At 14.1% G+C, this 10953-nt stretch overlaps 4 protein-coding genes across 4 annotated transcripts, besides 24 other annotated features; 1 reads left to right on the top strand and 3 right to left on the bottom strand. All coding sequences in view use genetic code 6, as the record gives it.

Annotated features, from left to right (window-relative positions):
* The first annotated feature begins 263 nt into the window (after window positions 1-263).
* Window positions 264-312: a microsatellite.
* Window positions 313-1208: 896 nt separating this feature from the next.
* Window positions 1209-1249: a microsatellite.
* Window positions 1250-1283: 34 nt separating this feature from the next.
* Window positions 1284-1364: a microsatellite.
* Window positions 1365-3801: 2437 nt separating this feature from the next.
* Window positions 3802-3835: a microsatellite.
* Window positions 3836-3953: 118 nt separating this feature from the next.
* Window positions 3954-3986: a microsatellite.
* Window positions 3956-4003: a microsatellite.
* A 455-nt stretch (window positions 4004-4458) lies between these two features.
* Window positions 4459-4525: a microsatellite.
* Window positions 4468-4526: a microsatellite.
* Window positions 4503-4572: a microsatellite.
* An 11-nt stretch (window positions 4573-4583) lies between these two features.
* Window positions 4584-4637: a microsatellite.
* Window positions 4638-4733: 96 nt separating this feature from the next.
* Window positions 4734-4780: a microsatellite.
* Window positions 4781-4793: 13 nt separating this feature from the next.
* IMG5_040870 (leishmanolysin family protein, putative) lies at window positions 4794-5504 on the bottom strand (the record flags this gene model as incomplete). Its single annotated transcript, XM_004038921.1, has 1 exon — window positions 4794-5504. The coding sequence occupies one exon, from the start codon at window positions 5502-5504 to the stop codon at window positions 4794-4796; it is 711 nt and encodes a 236-aa protein (XP_004038969.1).
* On the top strand, window positions 5221-6285 carry IMG5_040880 (hypothetical protein). The gene has a single exon (XM_004038920.1). It carries the CDS (start codon window positions 5535-5537, stop codon window positions 5913-5915), a length of 381 nt encoding a protein of 126 aa, XP_004038968.1. The 5' UTR covers window positions 5221-5534; the 3' UTR covers window positions 5916-6285.
* Window positions 6286-7377: 1092 nt separating this feature from the next.
* Window positions 7378-7451: a microsatellite.
* Window positions 7452-7540: 89 nt separating this feature from the next.
* Window positions 7541-7605: a microsatellite.
* Window positions 7574-7636: a microsatellite.
* A 211-nt stretch (window positions 7637-7847) lies between these two features.
* Window positions 7848-7884: a microsatellite.
* Window positions 7885-7914: 30 nt separating this feature from the next.
* Window positions 7915-7994: a microsatellite.
* Window positions 7915-8010: a microsatellite.
* Window positions 7936-8014: a microsatellite.
* A 113-nt stretch (window positions 8015-8127) lies between these two features.
* Window positions 8128-8218: a microsatellite.
* Window positions 8147-8220: a microsatellite.
* Window positions 8221-8841: 621 nt separating this feature from the next.
* Window positions 8842-8901: a microsatellite.
* Window positions 8845-8900: a microsatellite.
* A 30-nt stretch (window positions 8902-8931) lies between the features above and the next one.
* Window positions 8932-8979: a microsatellite.
* Window positions 8980-9100: 121 nt separating this feature from the next.
* On the bottom strand, window positions 9101-9811 carry IMG5_040890 (leishmanolysin family protein, putative; the record flags this gene model as incomplete). Its single annotated transcript, XM_004038922.1, has 2 exons — window positions 9101-9150; window positions 9409-9811. 2 exons carry the CDS (start codon window positions 9809-9811, stop codon window positions 9101-9103), a joined length of 453 nt encoding a protein of 150 aa, XP_004038970.1.
* Window positions 9812-9838: 27 nt separating this feature from the next.
* Window positions 9839-10564, bottom strand: IMG5_040900 (leishmanolysin family protein, putative; the record flags this gene model as incomplete). Its single annotated transcript, XM_004038923.1, has 1 exon — window positions 9839-10564. One exon carries the CDS (start codon window positions 10562-10564, stop codon window positions 9839-9841), a length of 726 nt encoding a protein of 241 aa, XP_004038971.1.
* A 39-nt stretch (window positions 10565-10603) lies between these two features.
* Window positions 10604-10633: a microsatellite.
* Window positions 10634-10953: the final 320 nt, after the last annotated feature.

The raw sequence follows: 10953 nt of genomic DNA on the forward strand, positions 1-10953 counted from the left end.
TATATATATATTATATAATGTTTTTAATTTTATTTACTTTAAATTTAATTATTAAAATTTTTTTTTTTTTTTTAGTGATATAAATTTGTATAATAATATATATTTTTAAATTTTTTTTTTTTTTATATTTACATTAATTTTTTAAAATTTATTAAATATTTTTTTTTATCATTTATATAAATTTAAACTAAAAAATTTATAAATTTTTATCATTATTTTAAATTAATTTGTTTAAATTATTATTATTTCAATATTTTTTCGATATTTCTTTTTTTTATAAAATTTTAATTTATTTATTAAATTTTTTTTATTGCATTTTTTAAATTATTAATTATAATTGTTCTTTTATTATTATATAAATAAAAAATAAGTTCACATTTTTATTTTTCTAATAATTATAAATATAATTATCATATCTTTAATTTGTAAATTTTATAATAAAATTATTTTATATTTATAATTTGTTTAAATTTTCTTGATAATTATTATATTTTTTATTACAATAAAACTAAAAATAAACTTAAAAATATATTTTTCTATAAAAAGTAATATAATTAATTTCTTATAAATTTAATACAATTTTTTAACAAATATTTTTAAAAAGTATTTATTTTTAATAATTAAAAAAGATAATGCTATTTATTTATTAGTTATTAAAATAATAAATTATATTATTCTTATTCTTTATTGAAATTAATTAAGAAATACCTTTTTTTATTTTTTTTGATATTTTCGAATTTCTCTTTTAAATTTTTTTTTTATAAAAATTAAGTTTATTTATTTTTATATTTATTGTATATGTATGTATATATTGTATGATATTTTTTAATATTATATTTCTAATTGTTTTAAAATAAAATATTGATATTATTAAATTTATAGCCATTAGATCTGAGTAATATTTGTTAGCTTACATATTTATTTTATTTTTAATTGAAAAAAAACTCTTTATTATATTAAAAATTTATTTTAAAATTCATTTATAAAGTTTTTATGACTATATATTATATCTTTAATAAAATTTTATTTTTTATGTTTGGTTTTTCTTTAACATTTTTTATAAAAAAAATTATGGATTTTTTTAAAGATAATTCTTTATTTAATTAATAAAAATTAATTTTATAATATATTTACCTTTATTTGTAAATAAAATATAATTACAAAAATTAAATTTTTATTTTTATATTTTGCTTAAAATAAAAATTTGAATAAAAAAAAATATATATTTTATAATATAAAATATTATTTTTTTGTTATATTTTATAATAATTATTATTATGAATTATATATATAAAATAAAAATATAATATTTTATATATATATATATATATATATATATATATATATATATATATATATATATACCATTATTATTATTATTTCAATTTTTTTTTTTATTTTAAAATACCTTAATTTAAATAATCACTAAATTATATATTTTTTTTTTTCAAATTATATATTATTAAATTTTTAATACAAAATTAAAAAAATAAATATAATATAAAAAACTATTAAAATAAAATGAAAAATTATATTAATTTAAATATATTATTATAAATAATTTATTTTATATATATATATATATTTATTTATTTATTATCATTTGAATATAAAATACAAATATCTCTTTAAAATTAATAAATATAAGTTAAATATTTGAAACTAAATTATATAAAATACAAAAATCAATTCAATATAAATTAAATATTTATAAAAAATTTTTATCTTTTTATTGAATGTAATTAATTTTTTTTATTTTTATTTTTTTTTATAAAATATTCTTATTTTAATAACATAAAAAATTATAGAATTTAATTTAAATTATTTAATAAATAATTAATTTTATCATATATTAAATTATTATCTTAAAATTAAAACCTTAAACTAAAATTATTTAATCAAAATCTAAATAATAATAAGTCAGTAGAAAAAAAATAGAAAATAGAAAAAATCTCAATATAAAATAATTTTAATAACCTCTATTTTTGTTCTAAATGCCCTCTTACATTAATGTATCAATGAAAAAAAAATATAAAAAAATACGTATACAAATCAATTACTGAATCTTTAAATATATATAATTTATGAAAATTCCCGTAATATGGTAATAATCTACGATGATATGTCTTATATCTAAAAATTGCTTTCAAACGCTTAAGATAAAATTATAACTACTTACTGCAAAAAAGCGCATATAATTAGATATTGAATATTTTTCTTGTTTAATAAAAATAATCCTAAAATCTTTAATCATTATATATATTAAAATTCCGAATCTTTGATTTTCCTACAATATATGAAAAAATTCCTATTTTAAATTTATAATATGAAATTGATGAAAATGAAGATTATTAAGCCAATCCATTAATGTGTAAATTTTACTCTATTATAAGATCCACTGATGATTTAGTTATCTTTAATTAAATTAGCAGACATAGAAATTTGAAAATCCTATTTAATTTTTAAAGATTTAATTGAAATAGTTATCCACGAAACCACTCACTCATGTATTAGGTTTTAGCGATAATATTATACTTTAATGAGTAACTTCTTAGGAATCTCTTTATATTGACCCGAACTCATAACGTTTTGAGGTTTACTTAAAAATATTTTCGGATGTGCTACATTAGATCATAGGCCTATTTAAACAATAGTCCAAAAAGGAATACATGAAAACATCAGTATCTAATACTTAGGCCTGTTTTAGTAGTTTTATAATCAATCTTTTAAGGTAAGGTATACAGGTTTCTATACTTTAATAAATGACTTTATGGAAGAATAAATTTTTATGGAAAAATGTTGTAAACACGTTGTTATTTTTTATATGTAGAACTTTAAATAGAGAATATTGTAATTCTGAAAATTGATTAAGGGATTATGCAAATTTATGGTTCAGATAAATATACGAGAAATGCTTTAAAGGGAGTTTATTATCTAAAAAAATAAATAGAAGAAATTATAGAGATAATAAATATGAAAAACTATTCTAATAAAATTATATTTTATGAAAATAATAATAATTATTTAAAAAAAATAAAAATAAAAAGCATTTGTAATTTATAATAAAAAGTAATATATTTAGTGCCTATCAAATATATATAAATAAATAATTAAATATAATTATTTTATATAAAATGTTTCTTTCAAATTAATTATTTACTTCTTTTTAAAATTATAAAATTAATATCTAATAATAAATTATGGTTTTTAAAAATATAATAAATTTGATTATATTTACATAAATATTTAATATAATATATTATGATTAAATATTATAAAATATGATATTATAAGACTTTCTTATTTATTTCATAAATTGTTCAATATATTTGATATATTTAATAAAAAATCTTATAATTATATGTAAAAAAATATATATAAAATTATAATTATTGTTATATACATAATTTTATTTATGTTTTTCAAATAAATAAAAAATTAATAATTTTTTTAATATAAGAATTTAAATAAAATATATAAGAAATTAATTATTTAAATACCACTTTTTAAATTTAAAGAAAAATATTTTAATTACTAAAACTAATTAGAATCATATTTGTAACTTATATATAGTTTTATCCTTAATTTGGTAAAAAAATTAAAAAATAAAATCTAATTATTTGTTTTATAGATTCTAATAATAATTTAATAGATTTTACAATATGTTAAGAAAATTATAGAAACAGTTTATTAATAAAAAATGATACCGAAAATGTTAAATAATAATAAAAACGAAAATAAATATTATTAATGTTATAACTAAGCAATATAAAATTAATCAAATTAGTAGTTTCTATTGATTTTATAGAAAAAAATAATTTATATAATAAAAATATAAATGAATAAATACATAAATTAGAAAACAAAATCAATAAATTTAATTATAATGAATCGTAATTATAAAAAAAAATAAAAAAAATTAAACATTTTATAGATAATATTAAAAAATAAAAAAAAATTATATTAAATTAAAAATATTTAAATTATATTATTAAATAATATTCAATAACTAGTAATAAAATAATATAATAATAAAATAAATCTAAAAAAATAAATTATTAAGGTTAAATTAAAATAAATGTAATTTTCGTTACTGAATATCCTAAAATTAAAAAAAAAAGTAAATCTTAATAAAATATACTATAAAATAAAGCAAATACTATAAGAAAAAAAAATGTATATATTAATAAATAAAAGGTTATAATAAAAAAATAAGAAAAATAAATGTTATATTATTCAGATAATGGAAATATTATATATATTATATTATGTAATGATGTGTAATATTATATAAATATAAAAATAAATAAATTAAATATATTATATTTATAGTAGGTCTAAAAAATAATTTATATTTATTAATTAAAAAAAAAAATTAATTAATATATTAATTAAAATGATAGAAATAATAAATTAATAATTTATATATATATATAAAAAAAAAAAAATAGATAAATGTATAATAATTATATATATATACATAATATGAATTATATAATATATATATATATATATATTATATATATTTTTTTTATATTTACTTTATTTTTATTTTTTTATTTTTTATATATAATTTAATTTAATTTTATTTTTTTTCTTTCTATATATTTTTTTTTTTTTTATTTTTATATTTTTTTATAAAATATATATATTTATATTTTATTTTTATTATTTTTATATATAAATTTTTAATTAAAAATATTTTTTATTACATAATTACAAACAATATATAATATTTATATAATTTATTTATTTATTAAATATTATTATTTATAAATTTTAATTTAAATTTCTCATTTTTTTTTAATAGGTATTTTATTAGAACAATCTTCTCCATAGAAATCTTTTTTACATTCACATTTATTATTTAGACAATATCCGTTTTAACTACAGAAATTCTTACATATTTTTTTCAACTTACAAAATTCTGTTATATTTTCTGGACATAATACAAATCCAGTATAATTTTCTACTGTTTTTTATTCCGAATTTTTATTACAAACGAGTTTTACTGATTCTATATATATATTTACTTATTATCCATTAGCACTACATTCATATTTATAGCATTGACCCTTAATTATGTTTCTTTATTTATATCCTTTAGCCAATAAGCTTCCGTTGAAACATCTCGAATCAGTACCAAATTTATTTCCATTTGATTTTGTAATTTTGCTATCGTTAAATGGACTGTTTACATCAAAGCATTTTGCATTGTCGTAGACAAATAAATTATTGCAATTAGAATTATTATATAAACCAGTTTTACATTCAGCAAATCCATAATGGTGAAAATCACATAATGTAGCTTCATTTTTAGGATCACAATATTCTCTTAATTTAATATCACATTTACCCATGACTTATTCACACCCTTTTCCTTTTCCATAAAACATTTATTCTTCCATAGAGTCATTTATTTTTGCATAGTAGCCTGTATCTCTTAGAAGATTGGTTGTAAAACCACTAAAATAGGCTTAAGTAGATATTACAGATGCATTCATATATTCGTTTTGGAGGATTGAGTTTGGTCAATGAGATTTTTCAGTATCTTTGCCTCCTATATTTTAAAGAGGCATACCAAATAATGTAGGACATCCGAAATATTCTCGAGCAAATTTCAAAACGTTAGGAGTTTATAAGAATAAAGTATCAATTCCGTTTATTTTTTATGTAATAGTAGGCTTAGTATGAGCTTTTCCCTTAGAATTTACCCAATTAGGTATATCAAGATCACTAAAACCTAATATATGAGTCATTTCATGGATAACTATTTCAACTAAATCTTCAAATTAAATATCATAATCTTTATCGAAATTTATTAATATTTAATTTATATTGAAATTAATTAAACCATGAGTAGGCCCAATACCTTACAAAAATTAGCACGAGTATGCAAAAGCTTAATATTCTGAATCTTTATCATTTTTATATGATATATATAAATGTAAATCAGAATCTTTTGCATTAGTTTAATCAATTTTAGGCACATCAACAAATAAACATTTAGAACCTTTATATTTCATATATTATTCAGATTTCGGGACTATTTTTATTAAACGAGAAAAATATTCAATTGCCAATTATAAGGCTTTCTCACAGATATCAACAAATTTTTTATAAGATTAAGGTAATTTTTTGAAATAAGACATGTCATATGTTATTAACATATCACGGGCTTTTTTTAAAAGTAAATTTCGGGCATTTAAAGATTCGATATCAGGCTTGATTGATTCTTATTTGTATAATTTTTTAATTTTATCGTGGACACATTAGTGTTTTAGGACTTTTATACCAAAAATACAGGTTATTAGTAATAAAGTTATTATGAGTTTTTTCATTTTTTTTTGTTTACTTATTTTTTATTTAATAATTATATTATTTTTAGTTTTTTTATAAAGAGTTTTTAATTAATAATTAATTACTATAAATATCTATAAAATAAAATAGAATAATTTATAATTTAGAATGACAAAAAATGTTTAATAAAAATTATAATTATTAAAGTGATTAAAATGTAATAATGTATAATTTATTAATATTAGTGTTTAAATTATTTATACTATTTTTTATTTTATTCAATTATAATCATTTAATATAAATGTTTTAAATATTCATTATTAATTAAGTAGAAAAATTATGATTATTTTAAAAGAGACTAAACAAAAATTCTATTTTATTTTTTTAAATTAATTAAAAAAAAAATTTAACTTTTGGCATTCCAAAATAAATCATACTAATTATATTTTTATTTATGTATATAAATACGCATTAAAATATATATTTCTTTTTTTCTATTATAAAATAATTTAAATAAAATAAATAAAAAGTTGAAAATCAATATAATCATTTTTTATATAATCTATAATTTTAAATAATTTGAAGATTCAAATATATATTAAAAATTGATTATAAAAAAATAAAATAAGGTTTTTTAATTCTGTATATAATTTATGTAAAAATTATAATTAAAAAATCATCACACATATTATTATTAATAAATATAAGTTTATAAAATAATACAAATATTAAATAAAAGTAATTTATATATTTAAAGATAAAATTAATTCTAATAATATTTTATTAAATATATTTATTTTAATATTTATCATAAAAAATAAAAAAAATATTAATTAAAATGCTGTTATTAAGAAATAAAAAATGAAATATATATAAAAAAAAAAATTAAATTAAATTTTTATTAATAAAATATTATGAATATATAATAATATGTTTATATAAAAAAAAATATATTATATAATATTTTTTAAATAAATAAGAAAAAGAAAAAAAAATTGTATTAATTATTGTAATATGTTAATAAAAAAAATTAAAAAAATGATTAAAAAATAATAAATTTTTTTTTAATTATGAATGTTAAAAAAAAATTTAAAATGAAAAATATTAAAAAATAAATTAAAAATTAAAATAGAAATAAAAAAATGAAAAATATTATAATTTTAAATAATAATAAGGAAAAATAACTGGATATATATAAAATTCTTTATATAATTTAATTATAAAATTTAAAAATAAATTAATAAAAAAATATATTGATATAAACATAAATAAGTATATATATAAATATATATATATATATATATATATATATATATATATATATATATATATATATTTTTAACCTTTTTTTTATATATATAATTAAATTTTTTCATTTATTATATATATGTTTTTAAAATATAGTTTTTTATTTATAGAATTTTATAAATCTATTTATTTTTTTTTCTTTTTTTTTTCTATAGTTTTTATAATTATTATAATATTTTTTTATTTTTCTATAAAGATTATTTTATATTTTTTATTTCTAATTTAATTAATTTTTTAAAAATTTAATTTTTATTATTAATTTAATTATTAATTATTCTTTATTTGTGTATAAATACATTTTAATTATTTTATATTATTTTTTTATATTAATTTTTTTTTTATTTAATTTTATTATTTATAATTTTTTTTTTTTTCTTTTTTATATTTTTGATATTATTTTTTATTTTAAATTATAATTTATTTTATTCTATTAATTATCATCTTATACTTTAATATTTATTAATAATTATTTTTTATATTATAGCTATATAAATTATTGGTTTTTAAATTAATATATTTTATTTAATATATTTAATAAATATTAAAATAATTTAAAATATAATATATTAAAATAATTTAAAATTAAATATATTATAATATATTTAATATAAAAAATATATTTTTATTTTTTTACAAAATACTTTTTTAAAAAATATAATATTCACATTATTTACTTTTCTTTAATTTACTATATTAACATAATTATTATTTATTGTTTCATTTTTACAATTATATTTTAAATTTTCTTTATATAAAATCAAGTATAAATTAAATATAATTATTTATATAGATTAATTTTAAATAAATTCTAATGCTTATATTATCTAGTAATATTATAATTATTTTTAATTTTTAAAATATATTATTTTTAATTAAATAAATATATTATATACATTCAAATTTAAGTTTAAAAAATATCAAAAAAGATAAACAACTTGATTAAAATTTTTGAATAATAAAAATAATACTAATAATATTTAAAAAATAAAAAAAAAAAAAAAATTAACAGAAATATATTATCAAAAAAGTTATAATAAAGATATATATTTTTTTTTATAAAATGATAAAATGAATTAAAAAAACAAAAATCTACAAAATAATTTATTCCATAACTAGTATTTTTTAATTAACATAATAAATATACCTATAATATTGTAATAAGCTACAATATGTATTTTTTTTTTTTTTTCTAAAATTTATCTTCTAATTTTAAAAATAAAATTTTAACTGCTAATTTATATATTTATATATTTATATATTTATATATTTAATATATATATTATTATATATATTATTTTATTTTATTGTTTTTATAAATTTTTTTTTTTTAAATTATTAATAATATTTTTAAAGTATTTAAAAACATTTTTTTTATTTATTTTTTAAATAATTTTTTTTATTATAAAATTTTAAATTAAATAAATATGTTTAGTTTAATATATACACTAATAATTTTTACTATATTTTTATATTATTTTAAATTATAAAATATTCATTTTTTTTACACAGGTATATTACTAGTACAATCTTCTCCAAAGAATCCTTTTTTACATATACATTTACTGTTTATGCAATATCCGTTATAACTACAGAAATTTTTACATATTTTTTTCAACCTACAAAATTCTTGTATATTTTCCGGGCATTAAACATTTCCACTATAATTCTCTACTGTTTTTATTTCTGAATTTTTCTTACAAACTAGTTTTACTGTTCCTACATATATATTTACTTATTATCCATTAGAACTACATTCATATTTATAGCATTGACCCTTAATTATATTTTTTTATTTATAACCTTTAGCCAATAAGCTTCCGTTGAAACATCTCGAATCAGTACCAAATTTATTTCCATTTGATTTTGTAATAGCGTCTTAGTTAAATGGACTGCTTACATCAAAGCATTTTGCATTGTTGTAGACAAATAAATTATTGCAATTAGAATTATTATATAAACCAGTTTTACATTCAGCAAATCCATAATGGTGAAAATCACATAATGCAGCTTCATTTTTAGGATCACAATATTCTCTTAATTTAATATCGCATTTACCCATGACGTATTCACATCCTTTTCCTTTTCCATAAAACATTTATTCTTCCATAGAGTCATTTATTTTTGCATAGTAGCCTGTATCTCTTAGAAGATTGGTTGTAAAACCACTAAAATAGGCCTAAGTAGATATTACAGATGCATTCATATATTCGTTTTGGAGGATTGAGTTTTGTCAATGAGATTTTTCACTATCTTTGCCTCCTATATTTTAAAGAGGCATACCAACTAATGTAGGACATCCGAAATATTCTCGAGCAAACTTCAAAACGTTAGGAGTTTATAACAATAAAGTATCAATTCCTTTTATTTTTTATGTAATAGTAGGATTAGTATGAGGTTTTCCCTAAGAATTTACCCAATTAGGCATATCAAGATTACTAAAACCTAATATATGAGTCATTTCATGAATAACTATTTCAACTAAATCTTCGAATTAAATATCATAATTTTCCTTAAAATTTTCTGATAATTAATTTAAATTAAAGTTAATTAAACCGTGAGTAGGTCCAATGCCTTTTAAAAATTAACACGAGTATGCAAAGGCTAAATATTCTGAATTGGGATCATTTTTATATGATATATATAAATGTAAATCAGAATTTTTTGCATTAGTTTAATCAATTTTAGGCACATCAACATATAGACATTTAGGACCTTTATATTTCATAAATGATTCAGATTTCGGAACTATTTTTATTAAACGAGAAAAATAATCGATTGCTAATTATATGGTTTTCTCGCAGATATCAAAAAATCTTTTTAAAGCTTAAGGTAATTACTAGAAATAAGACATGTCGTAGGTTATTATCATATCCCGGGCTTTTTTTTATAGTAGATTTCGGACATTTAAAGATTCGATATCAGGAGTAATTAATTCTTATTTGTATAATTTTTTCATTTTATCGTGGACACATTAGTGTTTTAGGACTTTTAAACCAAAAATAAAGGTTATTAAAAATAAGGTTATAATAAGTTATTTCATTTTTTTTGTTGACTTATTTGTTGTTTATCTATATTTTATTTAAAAATTATATTATGTTTATTATTTTTTATATAGGGTATTTATTTAATAACTAAATACTAAAAATATCAATTAAAATTCAATAGAATAAATTAGAATGACGAATAATATAGAATAAAATAATATTTATTAAATATTATATATAATTTTATATTTAATTATTTAAATATATAATGTTAAATCTATTTTTATTTAGATTAAATTATTTTATACTATTTTTAAATAAATAATATTAATTAATTTAGATATAAATATTTTCACTATTC

This window comes from Ichthyophthirius multifiliis, assembly GCF_000220395.1.
Source record: "Ichthyophthirius multifiliis unplaced genomic scaffold scaff_1120509249894, whole genome shotgun sequence".
In the NCBI taxonomy this organism is placed as follows: Eukaryota; Ciliophora; class Oligohymenophorea; order Hymenostomatida; genus Ichthyophthirius; species Ichthyophthirius multifiliis.